At 43.3% G+C, this 24,668-nt stretch overlaps 1 protein-coding gene across 13 annotated transcripts in view; it reads left to right on the top strand.

The window, feature by feature from the left end:
* The window catches only part of tcf7 (transcription factor 7), a 219,048-nt gene that overhangs the window by 72,116 nt on the left and 122,264 nt on the right, over window positions 1-24,668 (top strand). Inside the window, exon 1 of one of the 13 annotated variants that reach the window (XM_068043740.1) lies at window positions 14,888-15,077. The exons of the other annotated variants lie outside the window; for them this stretch is intronic. Within the exon in view, the coding sequence (XP_067899841.1) occupies window positions 15,018-15,077 (60 nt within the window). The 5' untranslated portion in view covers window positions 14,888-15,017. Of the gene's footprint in view, window positions 1-14,887; window positions 15,078-24,668 lie in introns of those variants that run through there. 13 annotated transcript variants of the gene reach the window in all.

Here is a 24,668-nt window from a genome sequence, read left to right as displayed (position 1 = left end):
GTCCAATCTTTCCTCGTAAGAAAGTCTGCCCATTCCATGTATCAGTCTAGTAAACCTTCTCGGAACTACTTCCAATGCATTTACATCCTTTCTTAACTAAGGAGACCAGTACTGTACACTGTACTCCAGATGTGGTCTCACCAGTGCCCTGTATAGCTGAAGTATAACCTTCCTACTTTTGTATTCAATTCCCCTTGCGATAAAAGATAACATTATATTATCTTTCCTAATTACGTGCTGTATCTGCATCCTAACCTTCTGCAATTCATGCACTCGGACACCCAGATCCCTCTGCATCTCAGAGCTCTGCAATCTCTCACCTTTAGATAATATGCTTCTTTTTTATTCTTCCTGCCAAAATGGACAATTTCACATTTTTCCACATTCTACTCCATAATGCGATCATGATAAGATCATCTGATTTAGGTGAGGTCGGATGAGGCTTAAATGTTGGTCAATACACCGGGAAAAATTTGAGAAAACTGTGAGATCTTTTACATCCACCTGAGAGGGCAGATGAGGCCTTGATTTAGCTTCTGACTCAGAAGACGGCACCCCAACAGTGCTGCACTCTCCCAGAGCACTACACTGATGTGCCAGCCTAGATATTGAGCTCAAGTTTCTGGAGTGGGGCATGAACCCAGAATATGTCCCACACCAGAAACATCAGTACATAATGCCAGAGTCAGAGGAACAGTGTGTGCAGGAGGGTATATAGGATTAGAGAAAATTGTGGAGATAGAGTGGAGTGAGGCCATGGGGAAAGTTAAAACAAGAACAGCGATTTTCAATGTTATGCTTTGAGAGATGGGCAGCTAATGTAGATCAGCTGACGGATAAGTGGGACTTGGTGGAGAAGAAATAATAACTGGGATTACAAAGAGAGCTTTGCTCTTTTGATGGCTTCACCAAACTGCACATAGCACCACATCACCAGGCAGCAGAAAGGACATGAACTCACATTGCAGGTCAATTGGTGCCGTAACCCAGAGATTAGACCACTTGGCTACAGCCAGTGGCTGTAACCTTGTAAGGCAGGATCATTCTTTTTGTGTGTACATGGAATAAAACATATTGGAACGTCTTACAAACATCTCACATACTATTTAAAAAAATGAGGAACTCTATCTGGATTTGAAAATGCATCATTAAATATGGGATCTAAGATCACAGTCGTACGACCTGTAAATTCCATGACCAAAATGTTAGTCTGGTAAATTTTAAAATACTGCTAGCCAGAGGGAAACTATTTTCACTCACTCCTCATTCATTTATTTGAACTATTTGTCTACTTTAATTGTTAAAGTGAGTTATTTTGAGAAGAATTACCAGCCAAGACTCCTTTAATAAACATGGCCTTTTGACACAGAACCTTTGATGGCTATATAATTCAGTCAGGCAGGAGATTATTGAGTGCCAGAATCAGGGTAGAAGGCTTTGAATTTGAATTCTGACAGGATTGTTCTCTCCCTTTCCCCTATCCTTCTGTACTCTATCCCTTGCTTCTGGCTGAGGATGATTCAAGCTCCCTTGATGTAGTCAAATGGCTTTTATGCAAATGGAATTTTGGCCATTATTGCAAGGGGACTGGTATACAAGAACAAGGAAGCCTTGCTCTAAATGTACAGGGCTTAGGTGAGACTGCAGCTGGAGTACTGTGTGCAGTTTTGGTCTCCATATCAAAGGAAGGATATACTTGCAATGGCGGTGATACAGTGAAGGTTCCTGGATGAGAGAGTTGTCCTATGATGAGAGGCTGAGTAAATTGGGGCTGTACTCTCTGCGTTTAGAAGAATTAGAGGTGATCTCATTGAAATATATAAGATTATGAAGGGGCTTGACAGTTTGTTTTGCCTGGCACTGAAATCTCGAACAGCCTTAGGATAGGAGTCAATTATTCTGGAGTGAGATGAGGAGAAATTTCTTCACTCAGAGGGTTGTGAATCTTTGAAATTCTCAACCCCAGAGGGTTGTAGATGCTCCATAGTTGATTATAGTCAAAGTTGGAATAGAACGATTTTTGATTTCTCAGGGAATCAAGGTATAAGGGAAGCAGGCAGGGAAATGGAGTGGAGGCAGAAGAGCAGCCATGATCGTATTGAATGGCGGAGCAGGCTCGAAGGCCTATTTCTTATGTTCTAGTCCTGGAGACTCTGCTGGTAGAAATAAGAAAGAACTTCATTTTTCAGTTCCGATGAAGGGTCACTGACCCGAAACGTTAACTCTGCTTCTCTTTTCACAGATGCTGCTAGACCTGCTGAGTGGTTCCAGCATTCCTTGTTTTTATTTCATTTTTCAGTGATGTTTTCTAACATTTAGCCATGACTTTGAAACATGCTAATAAATGTGTTCATTTCACACAAAAGCAGATCATTTTATATCCTGTCAACAATCACAGATTAAACTGGACCAATCGTAAAGACTGGACATTAGGAAGACTCAGAGAAGAGAGGGAGGGATGGCTAGACAGAGAGAGAATGCCCAGTGAGGTGAGTTTCCATTTGGAATACGACACTAACTGTGTGCGGTGCTGATCCCCACTTGTCAGTGTGATAAGCGCCTCTCAATCCCCTGGGCTCTCCAGCGTTCTTCCCATACCTGGAGACATGCACTTACTTTATCCACCTTGAAAGGATAAAAAGCTGAATGAATTTTCTCAGGATTCAAACCCAAATCCTTCTACCCTGATTCTGGCACTCAACAAGCTGAACCACTCAATCTCCTGCCTGACTGAGCTACAGAGCCATCAAAGGTTCTTTGTCAAAAGGCCAATGTATAATAAAGAAGACTTCTATATGGTGTTTTCTAGGAATTCTTCTCAAAGCACATTCATGTAGGTTAAAGAAATAGCATGGAAAAAGTGCTTTGCACACAACTTTTGTAGAAATTGAGAGACAGAGAGAGGAAGGCATTACTTGGCCTGTGTCCAAATGGGCTTCCTCAGATGGTGTTCAGTTACAGATTGAGCAGCCTGGGAGAATGTGCCTTTGTCAGCAATGCAGTCATTGGAGATTCCAGAGACAGAGGAAGCACAGCCTTATGTTGCCTTCAGCTGTTCAATATGGGAACTCTGGCGACTCTGTGGCTGCTCTGAGCCATGGTCTGTCAGCCCATCCCAGCAGGTGACTGTGCTGGCAGTGGAGGAACCACCAATGTCATAACTTTCAGCTGGAGGTATTAAAAACATACCAATTAATCAAGAGATAAAATGTTACATATTACATGGTCGGGCTGTGGATCTGAGCAGAACAAGATTAGAACATGGTAAACTAATTCACATGTTTTCCTATTTCATTTCAACAATTGGGAATGTGACAGAGAATACTCTTGCATATAGACAAAACTATATAGATGGAATATCATAGTGTTCAAAAACTTAAAGGTCTTTTTGTTGGCCAAAAACATATCAACTTAATGCCCCAGGGCCTCTGAAAGAGATCAGTTTCAATCTGAGGATTTGTCTTCTTGTTTCATCTTCCCCTCCTCCATTTTTTTAAATCTTAGGAGCTAAGAGAAATAACTATAATACCTTAAATAATCTGATTTTTGCTATGGTCTTTAGGCCCCAGGACCTTGCAGCACCCGTACAGCTCTGGGTTATTTTTAGGCCTGTTTCTTACAATTATTGTTCTGGTGGCAAATATGCCAATCCCTTCTTCACCTGTACAACAAAAACACAAAAATGGGCATGCAAGTTAAAAAAAAACCAATAAATATGTCTATCTTTTAAACAAATAACAGATATACAAGAGCGATTTTATGGCAGTAATCTAGCTCAAGCATTCAGATAACAGAAACCACTTGAGTTTCACTTTTGTGGTTCATGGTATCATTTGAACCCCATTGATCAGAATATTGCCTTGTAATCATTCCCACGTTATCCATTATTCTTTATGTAATATATGTCCAGTGTCTTTTGTTCATCCATTACATGTATTGAAATGAAGCATATATCACTACATTTCAAGGTATACAAATTTATATACAAGAAAATGGAGGATGTTTCAGCAGTATAATAGGTCTTGGATTGTAATGATGTCACTAAAGCACTTGATCTTTGCTTTCATGGTTTATGGCATCATCTTTAGTACTTAGGCTACAAAACCCAGCTCTTTAGCATTTGTATTTTCAGAACTCCGGGTGCCATTTTTGGTTGCAAATGGAGTCCGCACCCCACAAATGCATTCCAGCGCGGCCCATGCTGCTGCCATTTTGATGAGGTCATTAGCCTGGGTGCTCGCAGCAGATACAGAAGTATGCAGAATAGGCAGATAGTGACGTCAGTCAGTGTGTAATGCTGACTTGACACCAGTGGTGCCATTTTCAATCTGAGTGCTCCAGTTAACACCCTCTCCTAACCTCGTGCAGCTGAACAGGTGTTCAGCGGCAGGAAAGACCTGCCCACCCCTCACCCCCCACACCACCAGTGCTATTTAAAGGATCATTAGTTACTTTCAGGGTAGTACTGATTGATTTCCACTAGCTCTGCCTGAGTTTGTAGAAGGGCTGGGAGTTTTCTACCGCTTTTTAAAGTTGGTGAAGTCTACATGTTGCATGTGGTACAGGCGTTGGTTCTGACTTCAGGGGTTTTGGTCAGACCTCTTATTCCCAACCATGGGTGTTGTAATAAACCATCTGCCTCAGTCTGCATCATGACAGAAGATGGAGCAGAGGCAACTTAGAGGAGTTCAAGCTGCTCGCAAGGAGTAGGAGGAAAGGAGGGGCTCGAAGCAGGAGGCCTTATCTATCTCGGATCTTCACAAAGTATTTCTCTTAACTCAACCTTGCCGAGGAACAATGTCTTGTCTTACAAAGGAGGTGCTCACTGAAATCTGCCACCTCTTGCAGGCAGACCTGCAGCCCCAGAGAGGAGAAAGGATGACACTGCCAGTGGCTGTGAAGGTGCCCATGGCCAAGAATTTCTTCACATTGGGATCCTTCCAGGCTGGAGCAGGTGGCATCTGCAACACCTACCAGTTTACTGTCCACTGGTATATAAGGGAGGTCACTGGTGCTCTTTATGCCAGGAGAGAGGAGTACATAGCATTTCCTCTGGCCAAAGAGAAGCAGGCAGAGCATGCACATGACTTTGTCAGGATAGCAGGCTTTCCCGCGATGCACACACATGGATTTCCAGGTACCGCATCTAAATATGAAGATGTACCACAACCGTGAAGGGTTCCACTCCCTGAATATGCAGTTGGTGTGTGAGATGCTCAGCACATCATGCAAGTGAATGCCCGATATTCTGGCAGGAATCATGATGCCTTTATTCTATGCGGGTCTGCTGTTCCATCATTTAAACCACCATGTCAAACCAGAGGGTGGCTATTGGATGACTACCTGGCTCATGCCTCTGGTGTGCAACTCAGCCACACGTGGCCAGCATCCATATAATGAGAGCCATGCTGCCACATGAAACATCATCGAGAAGACCATTGGGATGCACAAGCAATACTTCTACTGCCTGGACCACCCTGGAGGAGCCCTGCATTACTCTCCAGAGTGTGTGTCACAATTTGTTGTGGTCTGCTGTATCCTGCACAACTTTGCCAACATGAGGGCACAGCCCTTGCCACCAGTTATACAATGTCCGCTGAGGAGGAGGAGGAGGCAACCAACACATCCCCTTTCCAGCTAGGATGTCCGTGGAATAACCCATCCAACTGAGGTACCAGTGAGCACAACCCCAATTCCCTGTTCTACAACAGTCCTTACCTTCCTTCTGAAACTGAGCATCACAGTGTCCTCTTGACCACAACGCAGAAATAAAAGCCACCACAAACTCCAGACCAGCAGTATTCCATACAAAAGTCAACTAATCTCCCTTGTACATACACTTAGTGCTTGTCTTCCATGTACCTTTTCTTGCCCTACTGTCTCCACGCAGTGCTACTCCAGTGACTGCAGCATGGCTGGCAGAAGCCCACTGACTTTCAATGAGGGAGACTGCAGACAGCCTTACAGGGTGCTCTTAAGCAGGTCAGGCCCTAGAATACTGGGCTTCGGACTGCACCACCTCGTTGTGGACTGGCTGAGAGACAACAGCAAGGGCACTGGCAGGGTGGCAGTGGTGTGAACACGAATGCTGTCATCCTGAGGATGGACAGCAGGTTCGTGCTCCATGGAGCCACTACCAGTCTCTTGGGGCGGCACTTCAGAAACCCTAGCCATTTGTTTGAGGACAGATTGCTGAACTGCTGTGTGACCCTGCAAGCCCCTTTGAGCACTGATATCCACAGCCATGATGGCAGCAGTCTGAGCCTGAATGGCATCAAGCTGAACTTGCATGACTTCAGCCTGTGCTTTAACTGTGGCATTCAAACATTAGGTGGCTTCTGCTTGCGCTGTAATGGAAGATGAGGACATTGACGATCATATGCTGCATCATAAAAGGGTCTAAAAGGCCACCTCTTCCACATTGAAAAGGATGGGCTGCAAACTCTGCACAAAACTGTGTGTCAAGTTGATGCCAGACTCCGCCATGCTGCTTGACAGTGACCACAGGCTTTCTGACAGGCCTGCCAATGTACCAAGCATTGCATTGTGTGTGCCCATCAGCCTTTTTCTGTATGCTACCCCATCAAAGCCCTCATCTGAGTCCTCTGCAACAGAACTCATCTTCACTGTTGTCCTCTGGAGAGCTTGCACCTGAGCTATCCTTGCCCCCTGCCCTGGCTGCAGGCCACTTGTGCATAGTGACTCAACACGTGCAGATCCCACCTCGTTGCTACCCTCTAAAGTACATGCAGTGCCAGTATCTTAGCTGGTGGCTGCAAGGGTGAGATCGAGCAAGTGTTTCTTCATCATCAGTGCCTTCTTCCTCTTGCACTTCACGCTCCTGCACCACTGCCTGGTCATGTGGCAGTTCTTGGCTTTATGAAAGGAGAAAGGTATAAGGATAGGGAAGGGGTTAGGGATGGGGGGAAGCAGGAGGAGCATGCTTACACCATCTGCAGCTTGTAAATCAGAAGAAATTGTAGCATGAGAGGAAAGTGGGTTATGAGGAGGAGGATTAGGTAGGAACATATTGTCATCTTTAATGATTTTATCTCCGCCATTGGCCATGGCTTCAGTCGTGGGCATTCCATTGATAGCGAGCACGGCCTCCTCCATCAGAGTGAGGACATGCATCTGTGGATGCCCCACACTGGTTCAGTGCTTCTGCCTGTGGTTTTGGGTCACTTTTCCCTACAGGAGAGAGGGAAGTGTGTCAGTGAGCATGGTGCAGTGTGCTTGGATGATGCCTGGCATAGCTGAATAGCTGGAAGTATGTGAAAACTGAGAGATGTGGCTGAGGCTCGCAGCAATGTGAAGTGTGTGAGGGTGAGGTGAAGCTATGAATTATGAAGCATGAGTCGTAGTTAATAGAAATTGCTGGTGAGTGAGTGAAGGGCTGGTGTAGGAGGCTAGTGGCTCAGTTGTAAAGATCAGGCGCTTGAAGATGCATTCACTGTAAAGGCCAGCTCAGCTCTGCAAATGAAACCCGACCCGAGCCCGACAGAACCACATCGTCCCGAGCCCGACCCAGCCCGAATCCTTTCACTTTTTCCCATGCCTGGCCCGACCCGAACATCAGTTAACCTAGCTTCCATTTTTCACTTTGTTGCTTATTTGCACAAGCTTAAAAAAACTGTAAAGTACATTAACATTGGAGCCACATACCGGAGGTGGTGATAGTGTGTGTCTGACCCGGCCCAACCCGACCCGAGCCCGAATGCCGGACCCGGAAGAGCGATCCAACCTGACCCGAACCCAACACGTTGTAAAGTCCCATCGGGTCCAGGTCAGGTAGCCATGCTGTAATTCATTGACCTTGACACTCTTGTGAGGTCATTGAACTTCTTTCAGCACTGCATCCAGGTTGTCAGTTCTGGCATTGACCACGAGGACTATCTGCTCCCGCTGTCTTAGCAGCGTCTGTCTAGTCCTGTGTGGATAGAGGCCTCGGTCCATCTGTCCACCTCCTGCATCAAGGTCTCCAGGGCTGAATCTGAGAGCATGCTCTCTGCCGTGTTGCACCATATTTACTTTCCTTGCAGGTCAGACACTCTTTCCCAGCCACTTCCAGCACCTGCTGCAGCCACAATGCACCACCCCTTTAAGTAGTGCAGGCTGGCTTTAAGTGGTGCTAGCCTCACATGAACTTGCACCCCCTGCTGAAGTGTGCAGCCACTCAGCAGCGTGCTGAGCACTGGGTTGCATGTCACGATCATTTAAATTAGCAGGCAGCACGAACTTTGCATACTGACTGCATCACTGCGAACAGGCATGGGTTAATCGTGTATCATGAGCCTTGTGCCTGTTTCCTGGTCTAATCCAACTTTTCCATTAGATTGTCTTATAGCCCTTATACATTCTCTCTGTGACACCACTCAGTCTTTATGTATTATCTCATTTAAAATATACTCCAGCAGCAGATCATTTTCCCATGTAACACACTCCAAATTTACATTACCCTTTATACAATACTGAGGTACACGTAGCTCTGCCATGGCCTTTATTTATTTATGCACAACACAACGAGGCAAATCACACCAAAATGCATCATTGCAGTAATCAAATGGGCAAGAAAAATGCAGAAGTACTTTTTAATCAAAGTACTCCCTCTTTTATAGAAAGAAATTACATTTTGCATTCCCAACCTCTGATGTGGTTTCTTAGGCTTGGGTAGTGTGCAGCCAGTATCTTCAGCTGGCCTTCTTTTTCGAGTTCTTCCAGGCACTCCCTGTAATTGGCATCACTGGAGCAACTTAGCAAGAAGTGAGACCTTACTCAAGGGGATCTCCAGTTTGGCAGTCAAATTCATGTTCTATTCAGAATGCTGAAGCAGGTTAAAAGTGTCAAATTCTTTTAAGAGGGTGGAGCACCTTGAACAAAAACTACTGCTGCGGCACCTACCCTTCCCAATAATGTCTGCTGACAATCTACCCCTCTTCTTGTGGCTGCTGTCAGTCAGCTCAAATACTTCAGTCAGACAGCTATAGTCAAGTGTTTGAAAATGGCACCTATGAAATGAAGCCTCTTGCGCTTGACTTTGGCAGACTCCTGCTCCTATGATTCTACACCTGTTCCTATGTTCCTATTGACATAAAGGGATATGAGGATAGTGTGGGGAAAAGGCATTGAAGTGGATGATCAGCCATGATCGTATTGAATGGTGGAGCAGGCTCGATGGGCTGAATGGCCTACTCCTGCTCCTATGTCCCTATGTTCCTAAACTAATTTTATCCTCTCTCCTTTGTGTTTTTATAAATCCCTACAGACAATGAATAAAGTTTGTATTAAAAAGAAAATAATCAATGAAAAAAAAAACACCTGTCTGCCAGAGGAAAAAGTCATTTTCCCAAAGTTCACAGAAAACAATATTGCAGCACTTTACTGGAGAATGGTTTTCGAATCAGGTGTTCCTGCTTTCCAGGATGTGCCTGAGCTTGGCAGAATTCTACCGTCATGAAGGAAATTAAATTCCCCAAAAATTACATTTTAATAGTTAAAAAAATGTGAAATTAGTCCAAAAAAAACCCGTATGTTCTGCCTTTTCATCCTTCTTTAGATCTGTTCCCCACTCCTAGCTCTCAGACAATGTTGCTTTTGAGTTGATGAGAAGGAGGAATATGAGAGTATTGCTTTGATTTGGCCCTCTGGTACTAAAGCTCCACGTGATACTTTTCTCCTCATTACATGGCGAAGATTGGAAACTTGCAAGATGGAGAATCCTGATATAAACCCGTGCTCGACTATTTTGCATCTGTTCTGAAGCACAGTGCTGAGAGCCATTTAACACTCTAATCAATAGTCGAAAGTCACTCTGGCCACATGGGAGGCAGAGGATGTATCTATTGTTTATCCTGAAGTGTCCCCATACTATGCACCTATCCCAGCTGTGTATGGAAGAGAATGGCCTGACTCACATCTCCCAGACTCACTGAAAAAAAGCCAACTAAGAGACCTAAGTGAGTGCTCCAACCCAGGGGGTGACTGGCCATCAAACTGTCCTTCCGAAATCGGGCCTTATCCTTCAGGCCACCATAGTCGTGAAGCTAAAATCCTCTCCCTCCATCCACCTTGTTCCATCAATTACTTCTTATATTTTTAATTCAATTTACTTTACCCCTGATTTTTCACAAACACATTGAAGTTAATGCTTATCTAAACAGTGTGAAAAATGAATTGTGCCAGTAATTGCTTCATACTTTATGAAAAATGACACCAAAAGGAAAATCAAAGTGAATTGACTAATGTCCTGTGGATTCTCTTAAAAAGGCGACTGCAATAACAACAACTTGCATTTGCATAACACCTTGAAGATAGCAAAATGTTCCAAGGCGCTTAATAAAAGCGATACTAATGAAAACATTTTTGACACCAAGTCACAGAATGAGACATCAGGACAGATGACAAAAAGCATGTTCAGAGAGGTAAATTTTAAGGAACGTCTTAAAGGGAGAGAGAGAGAGGTAGAGAGACAGAGAGGTGTAGGGAGGATTCGACTGGAGTGATAAATACCTCAACTACACCATGTGACCAGGATCCTGTGCAGAAGGGAGAAGTACACCCTCTATTGTTACCTATCTCATACAAGCAAACTGGTTCCTCTTAAAGGGCCGACATCTATATGGAAAGAACTTTAGTTAACTTTTTTTCATCTGATCTATCTACACGTGCTAGCAGATCTGCTGTTTGCTTATAGTATTTTATGTGTTTGTCTCATATTACCAGCATCTGAAGTTTTTTTTTAAAAGAAAGAGTTGCATTTATTTAGCGCCTTTCACGACTACCAGACATCTCAAAGCGCTTTACAGCCAATGAAGTACTTTTGAAGTGTAGTCACTGTTATAATGTAGGAAATGCGGCAGCCAATTTGCCCACAGCAACACCCATGTGGTAATGACCAGTAATTTTTTTTTTGCAGTGTTGCTTGAGAGACAAATATTGGCCCAGACACTGGGGATAACTCCCTTGCTCTTTTTCAAAATGGTACCATGGGATCTTTTACATACACCCAAGCATGCAAGTGGGGCCTCAGTTTAATGTCTCATCCAAAAGACAACAACTCCAATAATGCAGCACTCCCTCAGTACTGTGCTGAAGTGTCAGTCTTAATTTTTGTGCTCAAGCCCTGGAGTGGGACTATAAACTCAGAACCTTGAGAGTCAGAGGCATGGTTGCTACCAACTGAGCCACATTATTTATAATTTATTTACAAATAAATTATACAGTGAGGTAAATTGCATCAAAATACGTTAAGTAATTTCAACATGCCATCTTCTATAGCTCCTATTCCCTGAACAAATACTTTTGCATAAGGACCCTTTAATAAGAGTCTTCATATTACATGTATGACCCAGTAGAACAATAGCAGCAGCTGCCAAAGTCCATGTATGAGGAGAAAATATTCTCTTTGCTAATTTTACCGAAGAAGCAGTGACTGTATAAAGTAGCATTTCCCTCACACATCTACTTTTTCATTAAAATCAACGGAATAAAATATGTCCCCCAATATCTCCACAGGCAGTGAACTTAAAGCACGATCAACTGTAAAATCCCGTTTTTTTCTTCATGTAGTTTCAGGAACTTTCACCAATTTTCTAGTGAGGAAATATATTTTTTCTGTTTACTTATCATGATGTATGACTATTTTTTCTCTTTATAAAACTAAAGGAGCACCTTTTCCTCTAATGCTTAGCTCTCTTTTTGTTAAGTGAGCACATGGCACAATAAAATGATTCATGCCAAAATCTTTAGTCATCTGACAAGGTTGTGGTCTCATGTGCATGATGTGGTCGCACCTCACATACTGCTGTGCTTGTCCTCCTGACCCTTTAATCCAAAAGATCTTCTGAATAGTTGAAATTTGTATTTGTTTGACCAATAGTAATAGCACTACGATCAAGCCAGTATCACATGTGCCCATATTAGCAGTTGACCTTCAAGACTTCTGCACCCATTGGAAATGGTGCAGTTGAACATGGGGTTCTTCGAGCATCTGAAACTCACCTTTGGAAAGCCAACTGAATTAAGGGAAGCTGAAGGTTATATTGGAGCCCTTGTTTGAATTGTCCGAACTGCTTCTGTGTAATGACTTTGGATGTTTATCTCTCCTGCTGCATCTGTCATTTTTCAAAATGCCTTACGCATTCTCCAACTTGATCTCATGATCTTCTTCTGCATCACATCTGTCATTGTCTTTATTTGTTGAATTTCTGTCCCGCTTTCACCGCAACTTCATTCTAAGATTCTATGGGTGGAATCTTATTTTTTTAATTTGTTTTGTGGGATGTGGGCATTGCTGACTTGGCCAGCATTTATTGCCCGTCCCTAATTGTCCATTTCAGAGGGAATTTAAGAGTCAACCACATTGTTGTGGGACTGGAGTCACATGTAGGCCAGACCAGGTAAGGACAGCAGATTTCTTTCCCTAAAGGAAATAAAGGACATTAGTGAACCAGACAGGTTTTTACAACAATCAAGACTGGCTTCATGGTCACCATTAGACTAGCTTTTAATTCCGGATTTATTAATTGAATTCAAATTTCACCATCTGCCATGGTGGGATTCAAATCCATGCCCCCAGTGGGTAATTAATCCCTAATTAAGGGCCTCTTCCCACTGCAGCCGCAATTACACGTGCGGTGGGCAGCCCTATCGTCGGACAGGAGCACAGCACCAAAAACCGTGTGGGCTGCTTCCCACCTCCGGGGTTGGCCGCGTTGGGGGGGCGGTGGTGGTCCCTCGTTCAAAGGCACTTAGTGCCTGCGCAAGGAAGCCGGCATCAAGAAGGGGGTGCCTGCTGAGAGCCTCTCCCCTGCCCTTGCTGTTGGCCCCCCTCCACCCCTTCCCATGACACCCACCCCGCGAGACCTCTCCCACCCTGACTTACCTTATGCCTGGTTCCAGCGCTGCTCTTCGGTGTCTGGTCACTGCAACTACATCAGCAGCCACTGCCTCCGTGGTAGCACTGCAGCTGCCAGCCTCTGATTGGCCGGCAGCTCTGTAAGGCTGGACCTTCCGGCGACAGGGTCTTAAATTTGGCAGGCCTTCCATCCAAGAGGCGGCGCAGGGATCTCGCCATCGGTTGTCTCCAACATCAAGACCCCGGTGCCAGCATAAAATTCCACTCTATGTTACAAGCTAACTTTGGAATGAACTTTTATATTTTGCAGCTTTCATTTTACCTTGTTTATTTCTTTTACGGCTGTCTAACTCCCCAGATACCAACTGAACGTGGTACTTTATTTTGGGCTGCAGTTGCTTGGGTACTTGCAGCTTTCCATACCTCACCAAAGTGGCTGTTCTTTATGTGTTAGGGTAGAGAGTGAGGCTCGGTTTATCCTCTTCGGGGAAGGGTTTTGACCAGGTGAAATTTACATCCACCCATATGAATCTGACCCATTTCCCTGGGTCAGGGCTCATTGTTGGTGCAAAGCAGCAGGATTTTCACCAGCAAGTGTAAACTCACCAATGTGAAAAGGGAAGTATTAACACACTACCGCATTGACGCCACTGCAGCACCAGTAAGGCGGGCAAGGAAACTTAAAGGGGCAGAAATGTCCCAAAGATTGGTCCAGCAGTCCCAATGAAGATCTCAGCTGAGTCTGGAGTCTGAAGCATGTAAGTTTTGGGGACAGGCTGCAGGCTACTACAAGGCCCTCTCCCTCCACTGAAAGATTTCAGGCTGTTGCTGTCGCATCCTATCCTTACCAACACCTTCCCAATGATGGCATAGGTAAGTGAGGGAGATAGTACATAAATCACTTGCGGAAACAGGGCCTATTGCTGTTTACATCTGATAGGCAAGGAAAGAGAAGTCTCGGGACTCTCTGGCAGAGGCAGCAGAGTGAAGTACAGGTTGGGTGGTGAGGCAGCATTCAGCCACACTGCCCACATTTCTCTTCATTGTCTGCCATGATCCTACCCAAAATTGGGCAGGATTGCGAAGAAGAATCCTGGCCTGAAAATCAGCAGAATGTTCGACTATGGAGGATGCAGGGGGAGGTGGGGCATCACAGATGAGCCCAAACTATCCTTACCGAACCTGACCTACAGGAGTCACTGGATAACAGTCAAAACTGAGGACTTTATTCGCAGATTCTCACCTCCCTACCTTGGGAGTGCTCGGGCCATTCATAGTGCACCTGCAACCCTAGTGGATATCAGCTAATTCTGCACAAATCTGAAATTAAACCTGGGAGTATTCTGATCTGTGGAACCCAGATCAAAAATAGGAGCTCCCCATTTGATAAGGTAATTTTATGGCTAATACAAGATATTTCTATCGTGCATCTCATTAAAATATGTCTCGCCTTATTGCAAGAATGATGACATAATATCTAATTCCCAACGTAAACCCCATATTTCAGTCTGCGCTGTTAAAACGTTTATCCTCCCACCCAAGACTATTCTCAATCAGTTTAAACAAATCTCATTTTACTGATGATTCCAGTCTTAAGTGTCCATGAAATGGAATGGATAGGTTGGATTTGAATGATGACATCTAATATTCCACTATTGCGCTGGCATCAGTTTGCAACCAGATTCACACACTTTCAGTAGAAACATCTAACCTGCAATGAAATCCAGTGATGTAAGTGTACTTAAAAGATGCTGTTATTACTTGTCATTTGTTCAGCTATCTTGGTCAGTACAGTACATCAATACTGTAGTAGTCTAGTTATTACGGGAGCATGGGGGTATGTCAAAACGAGATTGAAGTGAAATTCAATTTATGAATGTTAAATTTCCAGCTGCACACTTACTGATTTGCACCTAGCTTGTGGTTGTGTTGTAAGAGAAGCTATTTGTGGAGTGTCACAAAGGTGTGGCCTTTTAATTGCATTTTATGTAGTGCACACGGTGGTTAATTCATTGCTTCCTTGCTGCCTTCCTGTCTATGAATATAAGCAGCTCTCTTCGTTCAAGGTGTTTTTTTCTGTTTTGTTTTTGTGATTATAAAGTTGCCTCTGCTCGCCAATAACAAGTTCTCCTGCAGGCGCCTTGCTGCTGCTCTTTGAGTGATGTTTGTGGGCTTGCGAAATCCCACTGGCTTTGTCAACAGTGTCATATTCAATGATGCGGTAAGTGGACAAGTGGTTAATAGTCACGGGAAATAATTGCAGCTCTTGAGTAGTGCACACAAAGTGTGACAATATTCCAAGTTGGAGATTATTTATGTAGCATTGGTGGACAGAGATACATCTGACTTTATCTTGCAAAGATCACTAGGAATCCATACATGAGTGAAATGCTCGTTGTGGGTAAAACTCTAAATTTTAGGACAATTTTAAAAAAATGTTGGTAAATGTTTTAATCATATGGTGGGGGCGTTGATGCTGTGAGGAATAGAACATTTTTGCATATCAGGCACCCAGGATCAATCAACTTCAATTGCTACCAGGGCAATGTTAGACAAAGAACGTAAACTCTCTCCACTCCTTACCAAAAATGAGCCTTAACCTCTGTTACAATAGAGTGTTGCCTATGGTATCAGTTTGAACTTTTCTGTTTCTGATACCAGCTATTCTATGCTTTTTTCTTAGTGAGATTGCCAGTTTGTGTGCATGTCCACTATGAACTGGGTTGACATTGCGCCAATTTATTTCACATGCGATTGTGTAACTATCCAGGAGACCAGACTTAGGTCTTATCGTTCTGGCTGGATCTAAACCCAGATCCAAGGGTGGCATGTCAATGTGTCTTTTGAGTCTCCCTACACGGCATATCTTCCTTGGCAGCTTCTCCAGTTTGGTCTCTTGTGCATTCCTGATTTCTATTGCCCCACCATTGGCACCCGTGCCTTCAGATAGCAAGGCCCTAAGCTCTGGAATTCCCTCACCAAAACCTCTCTGCCTCTCTACCTCTCTCTCCTATTTCAAGATGCTACTTAAAACCTATCTCTTTGATCAAGCATTTGTTCACCTGTCCTAATATCTCTTTATGTGGCTTGACGTCAAATTTTGTCTGATAATGCTGCTATAAATGGGTGTTTTACTGTGTTAAAGATGCTATATAAACATATAAAGATGTTGTTGTCAAGAGGGTGGGGACATATGTGGCCTACGGTACCGGTTTGTAACACCCTGCGTCACCACATTGTTCACAGAATTAGCATGCATTAAATCACTTCAGCAATTGTATCTCTAGCTGATCAAGGTCCGATGTGTAACACACAACCAAAATATTAAAGATGGGTTTTGTGAGATACCACAATCAATTTGAATGTAAAGTTATGATATCGTAATCCTGCTAAGCCCATTACAAAATAAAGACAAAAATGAAAAAAAATCAAGCGCACACTTTTTCTTTATAGTTTAGAAATTAATAAATGATCTGAACCTGAAACCACCCTCCAAAACAACCTTTAAAAAAATAAAACTGCAAAAAGCATTAACTAATGGAAGCAATATGGAATATTCAGTTGCAATTTAAAATAGGGAAACAAAATACAATTTCTGCTGGGACAGTAGAGCATGTCAACACATTGTAAAATTTGAGAGGTACAACAATGCTTGGATTTTATATTCCACAAGCTACCCAAAACTCTATCAAAACTTTTTGGAGAGTTAAGGTAGAAGCTTTTATCAATCAGTTCTCACATAGGTATAATAAATTGAAGCATGGTTCTTTTAAGAATTTCCTCTGCCCCATTTTATTAATTTTTGATAATATTAGACGTTTTATCTTGACAGTATTTTTCTTTTTTTTAAATCTCAATATGTGCATTTTTAAGAAAATACTGAACAAAGATGAACAGATATGTAAAACATTTGTGTTGTGCTATGGATTTATACAGATTAGGATGTTTTCAGGTTCAACTGCTGGATCAGTGCTAAATTAGTGGATTTCAACCAGGAAAGCAGTCGAGTTATTGCAATTGGCCTAAGTGTCCCTGAACTAGGACAGGAAAATTGGCCAGTGATTCTGCTCTTTACTTCTTTCCAGTGGCACCTGCCAATAGCATGTAAGCTTATGTGCCAGGTGAAGTCAGTCAGCCCCTAATCCAGGGGCTGCTGACTGGAAGAAATTAATTTAGGTTCTCTAACTTTCATTGTGAAGAACAGCTTTGTTCAAACTTTGTGATTTGATAAATTTAAGCTATGAACTGAATTCTACCACAACTAGCTTAATTTCTCCATTACTACCTAATCTTTTTTTCATGAGCTGTGCTCGATGCCTTTCATTGGAATTCAAACCATGTCAAGATTTAGAATAATTTTTGAGTGATCTGAATTTGTTGTGCTAATGTTATAGAACAAGATCATCAGTGAAATCGTGCTCACCAACTAAGCTAACCACTTGTGATTTACGATTCAGCATTAGTGATGCTGAGAAACAAAGCAACAAAATTTGTCGGTAATGCCAATATGCCTGTCTCTCCATCTTTGATTCGTTAATGTTCTTGTCTTTGATTTCCTGCTAATTTTCTGTGCCTTATTTCAGCTCATCCCCTTTCTCTCCCCTGTTCCTTGTCTCCATAAGGAATTAAGGAGCTACATAAGACACTTGACCCAAAGAACTCCTCCTGTACTATCACTGAGAGACACTGATCCATAAAACTCCTCCTATACCATCACTGAGAGATACTGCCCCTAGCCCTCTGCCTGTACTATCACTGAGAGACACTGACACATTGAGCTCCTCCTGTACTATCGCTGACAGACACTGACCCATAGAACTCCTCCTATACCATCACTGAGAAACTGCCCCTAGCCCTCTGCCTGTACTATCACTGAGAGACACTGACACATTGAGCTTCTCCTGTACTATCGCTGACAGACACTGATCCATAAAATTCCTCCTATACCATCACTGAGAGACACTGCCCATAGCCCTCTGCCTGTACTATCACTGAGAGATACTGACACATTGAGCTCGTCCTATACTATCACTGACAGACACTGACCCATAAAACTCCTCCTATACCATCACTGAGAGACACTGCCCATAGCCCTCTGCCTGTACTAATACTGAGAGACACTGATGCATAGAGCTCATCCTATACTATCACTGACAGACACTGACCCATAAAACTCCTCCTATACCATCACTGAGAGACACTGCCCATAGCCCTCTGCCTGTACTATCACTGAGAGACACTGACACATTGAGCTCGTCCTATACTATCACTGACAGACACTGACCCATAAAACTCCTCCTATACCATCACTGAGAGACACTGCCCATAGCCCTCTGCCTGTACTAACACTGAGAGACACTGACGCATAGAGCTCCTCCTGCACCATCGCTGAGAGATAATGACCGATGCACATCTTCCAGTGTCATCACTGAGAGACACTGGCCCATAGGCATCCTCCTGTACTATCACTAATAGGTACTGACCCATTGAGCTCCTCCCCTACCATCACTAATGGTCCTTTGCCTGTGTCACTTATAAGTAGTGACCTTTTTCTTTATACCATCCTTGACAGTTACTGATATTGCGACCGAGGTGGGAGGAGTGCACTAATTATTCTAGTCCCACTTCTCCACAGGTCACAACATATATTTAAAATTTCCCACTTACCAATACGGTCAATCACATACTCCATCTTTAGTGCCCATATCCAATGATCAAAATTAATTTGCTTTACCCTCTTAAATTCTATGTAAGTCTGCCCAGACAATCTCCAGAGGTTCCGAAATTTCTGTCAGTACGTTTCAGGGACTAACCATACGCAGTGAGAATAGCCTTTTTTGTCATCTCATAATCTGCATAAGCCTCCTCAGAAAGCATAGCATAAACTTCATGAGCTCTGCCATCAACCTGCTTTGCATAAGTAGTGTCCAGCTTTCCTTTGGCCACTTCATTAGTTTGGCTATCTTTTCAAAAGAAATGTCACTATGTCCCTTTACTCAAACTTAGGGAGGGCTTGTACAAGGGGCTGGAGTCAGCACGAGAACTTTCACTGGAGTCAAGATCACCCCTTTGTCTTAGATCCATCTTTTTAACTTCGAATTCCCTTCCTTCTCATTCAAATTCAAGCTTCTTCATGGTCAATTCTCTTTCAAGCTCACGTTGTTTCAATTCTTTTTCCTCCTTTTTCTGTTCAAGCTCAAGTTTTTCTATTTTCTGTTCCTGCTCAAGTTTTTTCATTTGTAACTGAATTTTAGCTGATTCAACTGCATTATCCTTTGGTTTGCTGTCTTCATCTTCCAATTGCAAATGTTGTGCTATTACTTCACTTATGTCTGCTTTCTTAGCTCCTGGTTTTAACTCTAACTCCAACAGTTCTGCCAAATCCTTTAGTTTAACCTTGGTTAAGTGTCTCAAATTACTCAGGGATACATTCTCCTTCCCCAGAAAAGTCGCAGCGACTGTTAAAGACATTCTGGTAGAGTAAACTTTAATCTACTGTACAAGAAACCTGGTTCTTTTTATGTTTTCTTTTTCAATTATTATTAGCTCACTTACAATTGTACGTCATCGGCGTTGGGTTTATCCCGCAAAGAGCCCTCTGCCTGTACTATCATATGTTACGACCAAGGCGGGAGGAGTGCACTGTTTATTCTAGTCCCACTTCTCCACAGGTCACAACATATATTTAAATTTTCCCACTTACTGATACCGTCAATCATATACTCTTATTTTTCCCAGAATAAAACACACCAACTAGGTTTCTTTAATAAACAACAAAATTATCAGTTTATTACAAAACAAGTCTTAACCAGTAATGAAGTAAAGCATAAACACACAGATTGAAAATTTTAAAGTTCCCTTTTTACCTTAGCCCCTCACACTCACACACATACCCATACAAATATTAACCAGAAAAATAAAAGGGATTTTTGTTTAGAGCCCTGTTACAGACAAAAAAAACATTTGGGCTGAATACTTGCTCATTCTTGAAGAAACAGCAGATGAGATATGTTGTATTCAAAAACTGGCATACAGTCTGGCCTCCGAGTACACATGGATGGGTCACTGGGATCTTTTAGAACAGTTCTTTACAGGCGACACTGAGAATTAATTTAGCAGGTTTTTCTTCAAAGACAGGAGATGAAATGAGTTGACACAGTGGAATTCTCAAGGTCTTTTACAGAGGTGCTGGAAAGCTGAGCTGGGTTGTGGTCTTCTCTCCCTCCTTTGGAATTCTCTTCTCTCCTTGGAAGTTCTCCTTCTTCAGCAGGCTTTTTAAAGAGATGGAACAGGCTGGGCTGAGCTGGGGTTCAGTCCTTCAGTTTTTCTTTTTAACTCCAACCCCTTTTAAATAGTCCATTCCCAACTCCAAACAATTCAAAAGTGCAACCGGAAACAGAAAGTCCACCTTCTGACCTGTCACTTCTCTGCACACATCTTCCCCAGTTATCAGGGTTTCTGTTCTGTTTTTAACTTGAGTCATGTGATAACCAATAACTGTTGTTGACAAACAAGTCCTTTCAGTGTCCTGTTGATGACCCTTTTGGAGAAAGGTGGTCCAACATTTCTTCAGTCTGACTATGAATTCTTCCAAAAATATATTTAACAAAAACAGAAGCTCATTCCTAACACCGATCTGAAGAGCCCCTCTTGTATTATCACTGATAGATAATAACCCATCTGTAAGATATTCAGTGTTTTTGAAAATGTCCTGTCAAGTGGCAACAATTAATTGCAATACGGTTTTGACTGAAAAGGCTCAGTTGTCATAATGTTATTGCGTATATTCTGTCTAAAGGCACCCCAAATACTGTGCCATGGCAGGCTCTAGGTTAGCAAAGTGACAGTTGCTCTGGAGTGGAGTGTGTATAAGATTTACTCCAGGAGAATGTTGGGGTTAAACCTTCATGCAGTTTGTCACAATATGAAATTATATATTCTTTGTCTGGTCAGATACTAGATGTTCAATTGGTTTAATGGACACTGGTTTTGATAAGATCAGGTTTAATTCTGTTTACATGATTTGCACACTGAGGCAGTTCAAACATTTGGGTCAGTATAGCCATTAAGAAGGAAAGAAAAGTTTCTATTATCAGTGGTATCTCAGTTACCATGGTAATACCAGATTGTTGGCATACTGGTATGGTTTACTTGAGAATTTACTCTAAAGCAGACATCAACAAGAGTAGGCCATTCAACCCCTCAAACCTGTTCTGCCATTCAGTTAAGTCAAGGCTGATCTGTAGCTTAACTCTATCTACCCGCCTTGTTTCCACAACCCTTAATACCCTTGCCGAGCAAAAATCCATCAAATTCAGTTTTGAAATTTTCAATTGACTTAGCTTCCACAGCGTTTTTGGTTCCAAAATTTCCACTGCCCTTTGTGTGAAGAATTGCATTCTGATATCACCCCTGAAGAGTCTAGCACCAATTTTAAGGTTATGCCCCTTGTTCTAAACTCTCCCACCAGAGGAAATATCTACCCTCTCAAATTCTTTAATCATCTTAAACACACCAATTAGATCACCACTTAATCTTCAATACTGAAGAGAACACAAGCCGATTCTATGTAACCTGTCCTCAAAAATTAACCCTTTTAGCCCAGTGAGTGATACATATTGAAGAATATCACGTCAGTTGTTGGCCAGATTAGACTGACTGCACTCAAATGGCTATTCGCACTTCTCCTGAAAAAAGTTTGTAGTGTCATAAGTATCACAGAGGAAACCGGACATTACAGCAATTTACAGTGTAGCCAGTTTTTTTTTAGAGATACAGCACTGAAACAGGCCCTTCAGCCCACCGAGTCTGTGCCGACCAACAACCACCCATTTATACTGATCCTACATTAACCACATATTCCCTACCACATCCCTACCATTCTCCTACCACCTACCTACACTAGGGGCAATTTACAATGGCCAATTTACCTATCAACCTGCAAGCCTTTGGCTGTGGGCGGAAACCGGAGCACCCGGTGGAAACCCAAGCGGTCATAGGGAGAACTTGCAAACTCCACACAGGCAGTACCCAGAACTGAACCCGGGTCGCTGGAGCTGGGAGGCTGCGGTGCTAACCAGAGTTGGAACTTGTTGTTTCCAGTTTATTCTGTTCTTAAAGCGTTCTTGCTTGGTTTGGCTTCATGGGCATCAGCTCTGTAGTATCAATCATTTTTTCATGTGCGAATACTGACAGTGTTGACTGGTTATTCAATCATGGGGGCGTCACATCCAAGTCTCTACCTGACCTCATGTGTATCCTTCCCAGCAGGGTCACTGGACATCAATCAGGACTGGGAACCCTAGCTGATTTCTTTTCTCCCTTCCTTGCAGAGACTTTGATCAGAATTGTGTCGGTGCAGCGGGGGCCCCGATGACGGGCCCGAAAGCTCGGGGCAACTCTGCCTCGGCCATTTGTGGGCCCTCCCGCTGCATTTTCGCCGACCAACAACTAATTAGTTGCAGTCAGGCTCCCGTCCCTTTAAAGGACAGGCTCTCTCCCCCAAGAGTTGCCGGCCAATTGGTGGGGGGACGGGGTGGGAGGGGACACAGGTGGTGCAGCTCAGCAATCTCAGCAATGTCACTGAGACTGATGGCTACTGTTGAAACTGCACCTAGCAAAGAGGACGCCATGGGAGTAGGCCAGACTCCCAACCAGGTAAGTGGAGTCTGAGGGTGCCCAAGCCAGTCAGGATGGCCTCAGCAAGAGGGAGGGGTTTTGGTGATGGCAAGAGGGGATTGCCCCGGGGGTGGCCATTGCTGTTGGGGTGACCATCCATGGGCCACAAAGTGCCCGATTAGGAGGGCTCCCCCTCTGAGCCCACAGGGAGGCCACCAGGGTTTACTCTCCAGTTGGCAGAGGGCACACCAGCCGCTGGTAAAATACCCGTGGCAGCATGAAGATGCCCTTAATTGGCCACTTAAATGGCTCAATTGGCCTCTGGGTGGGACAGCAGTCCTCCACCTTCCCCACCGCTGGTAAAATGGCATGATGGCGGGAGGACGACAGACAGTCCAACCTCTGCCTACCCTTGCCCTTTTACAGCCCCCACCCTGCCTCCCGGCTTGTCTCCAGAGGGCTGGTGAAATCTAGCCTTTTAATTCCAATAGTGGTTAGCTGAGATCAGCTAACTCAACACTGACCCATTGACCTCCTCCTGTACCACCATTGATGGACACTAGCCCATTAAATCTCACCACCTCCAATATTGCTCCTCCCACACACTCTTAACAGATTTTATACAGCTTAATATGGAAAGAAATATACTGAGTAATGGCACAACAATCAACAGAAACTGGGAAGCCAGTGAGATGAAGGCTTAATATTTACTTGTGGGAGAATCCAAAGCGATTGTTGCCCTTATCAGAGCCATCATCAAGTGCGTATAGCAGGTGTTTGTGTTTTTTAGTTGCCCGGCAAATTGAAATACCACAAACTACTGCTTACAAACAATTCAAACGTTGAAGGAGCTCACAGTAGTTCCGTGACGCAGCAAGTAGAAGAGACGTGGCCTGCCTGACGTGTGACTGTTTATCGTTATCATTTTTTTCAATCTTACACTATGGTTAAAGGCTCTTAAAAATATTCCTTCAGATATGCTTGACACCAAAACCTTTATTGCACAAATTTAACCTTTCGCCTATCATCAGGCTAAACCATAATTTGAATACCACAAAAGCTGTAGGTGGAAACAGGCGAAAGATTAATACTCCTGCTTTTGCAAGCCATTGTGCCAGTTTACAAAACTCACCTTGATCTTTGAACTTTTAAAAAGTCAAATAAGCAACTTTCTTTAAATATATTGTTAAGAGGTGGAGGGAGTTATTGTACATTCCTATTCTTCTCTGATGGTTTGCATCATATCTGAAGAGTTTTACAGGTTTTAGAATTTTTTTTGAACCTGCCCTCCATCTGACATGTTCTTTAACCTAACCTATGTGATTCTAATCCATGTGATCCTAATCGACACTGGAAAGGAACAATTGCCACAAATGCAGGGAGGGTGTCATATGTATGTAATGTGCACACAACATGCACTATTGTTCCACAACCTCAGAAGTGAATGGAACTTATTAGTTGAGTATTCTGTGTAAATCATGGTAATCAGGCGCCAGGCTGAATTGCCCAAATTAGATAGGTGAAGCTTTGATCCTACTAGGCAATGCTACCTGTGATGAAAACCACACCTGCCAAGAATGAGGCATATTAATTTCATCATATAGAACATTAATTTTAAACTCTTACTGGACTGAAAATATAGCTGCACCTGCATTCTAACAGGACAGTGGCTGGAAACATTTGCATTCTAAGAGACATTTGCCTGGAGAAGAGAATGGAACTGCCCCCTGATTCAATTAACCCAAATGGATTTTGATCACCAGAGACTGAATGTGTGAAAGTTGGCATTCCAGCCCTCTACTGAGGATGTCTACTAAGATTGAAGGAATCCACAAAACCTCGCCGGGTAGGTTGTCCCAAAAAAAAGAGCTAATCACATGACTGGCCTGCTGGCCCAGGTTTGGTTTGAATTGTGTTCACAGAACAGGTTGAGATCAGACCGCAACTGAACTTGAAGTGAGAGCATCTCCCTCTCTCTCTCTCTCTCTCTCTCTCTCTCACACGAAAAGAGACTGCAATTGAACTTGAAGGAAGACAGCATCTCCCTGTCTCACTCGCTGTCTCTCACGAAAAGAAAAAACTGTAACTGGATTTCAAGAAGACAGGAAACCATTGAAACAAGTTTGAAAGTGTGTACTGGGCCCCAACGAGACAGCAAGATCAAACTGCAATCAGAGACTTTACATCAAACTCA

Source organism: Heterodontus francisci, chromosome 12 (genome assembly GCF_036365525.1).
Source record: "Heterodontus francisci isolate sHetFra1 chromosome 12, sHetFra1.hap1, whole genome shotgun sequence".
In the NCBI taxonomy this organism is placed as follows: domain Eukaryota; kingdom Metazoa; phylum Chordata; class Chondrichthyes; order Heterodontiformes; family Heterodontidae; genus Heterodontus; species Heterodontus francisci.
This window is presented reverse-complemented; position numbering and strand designations above follow the sequence as displayed.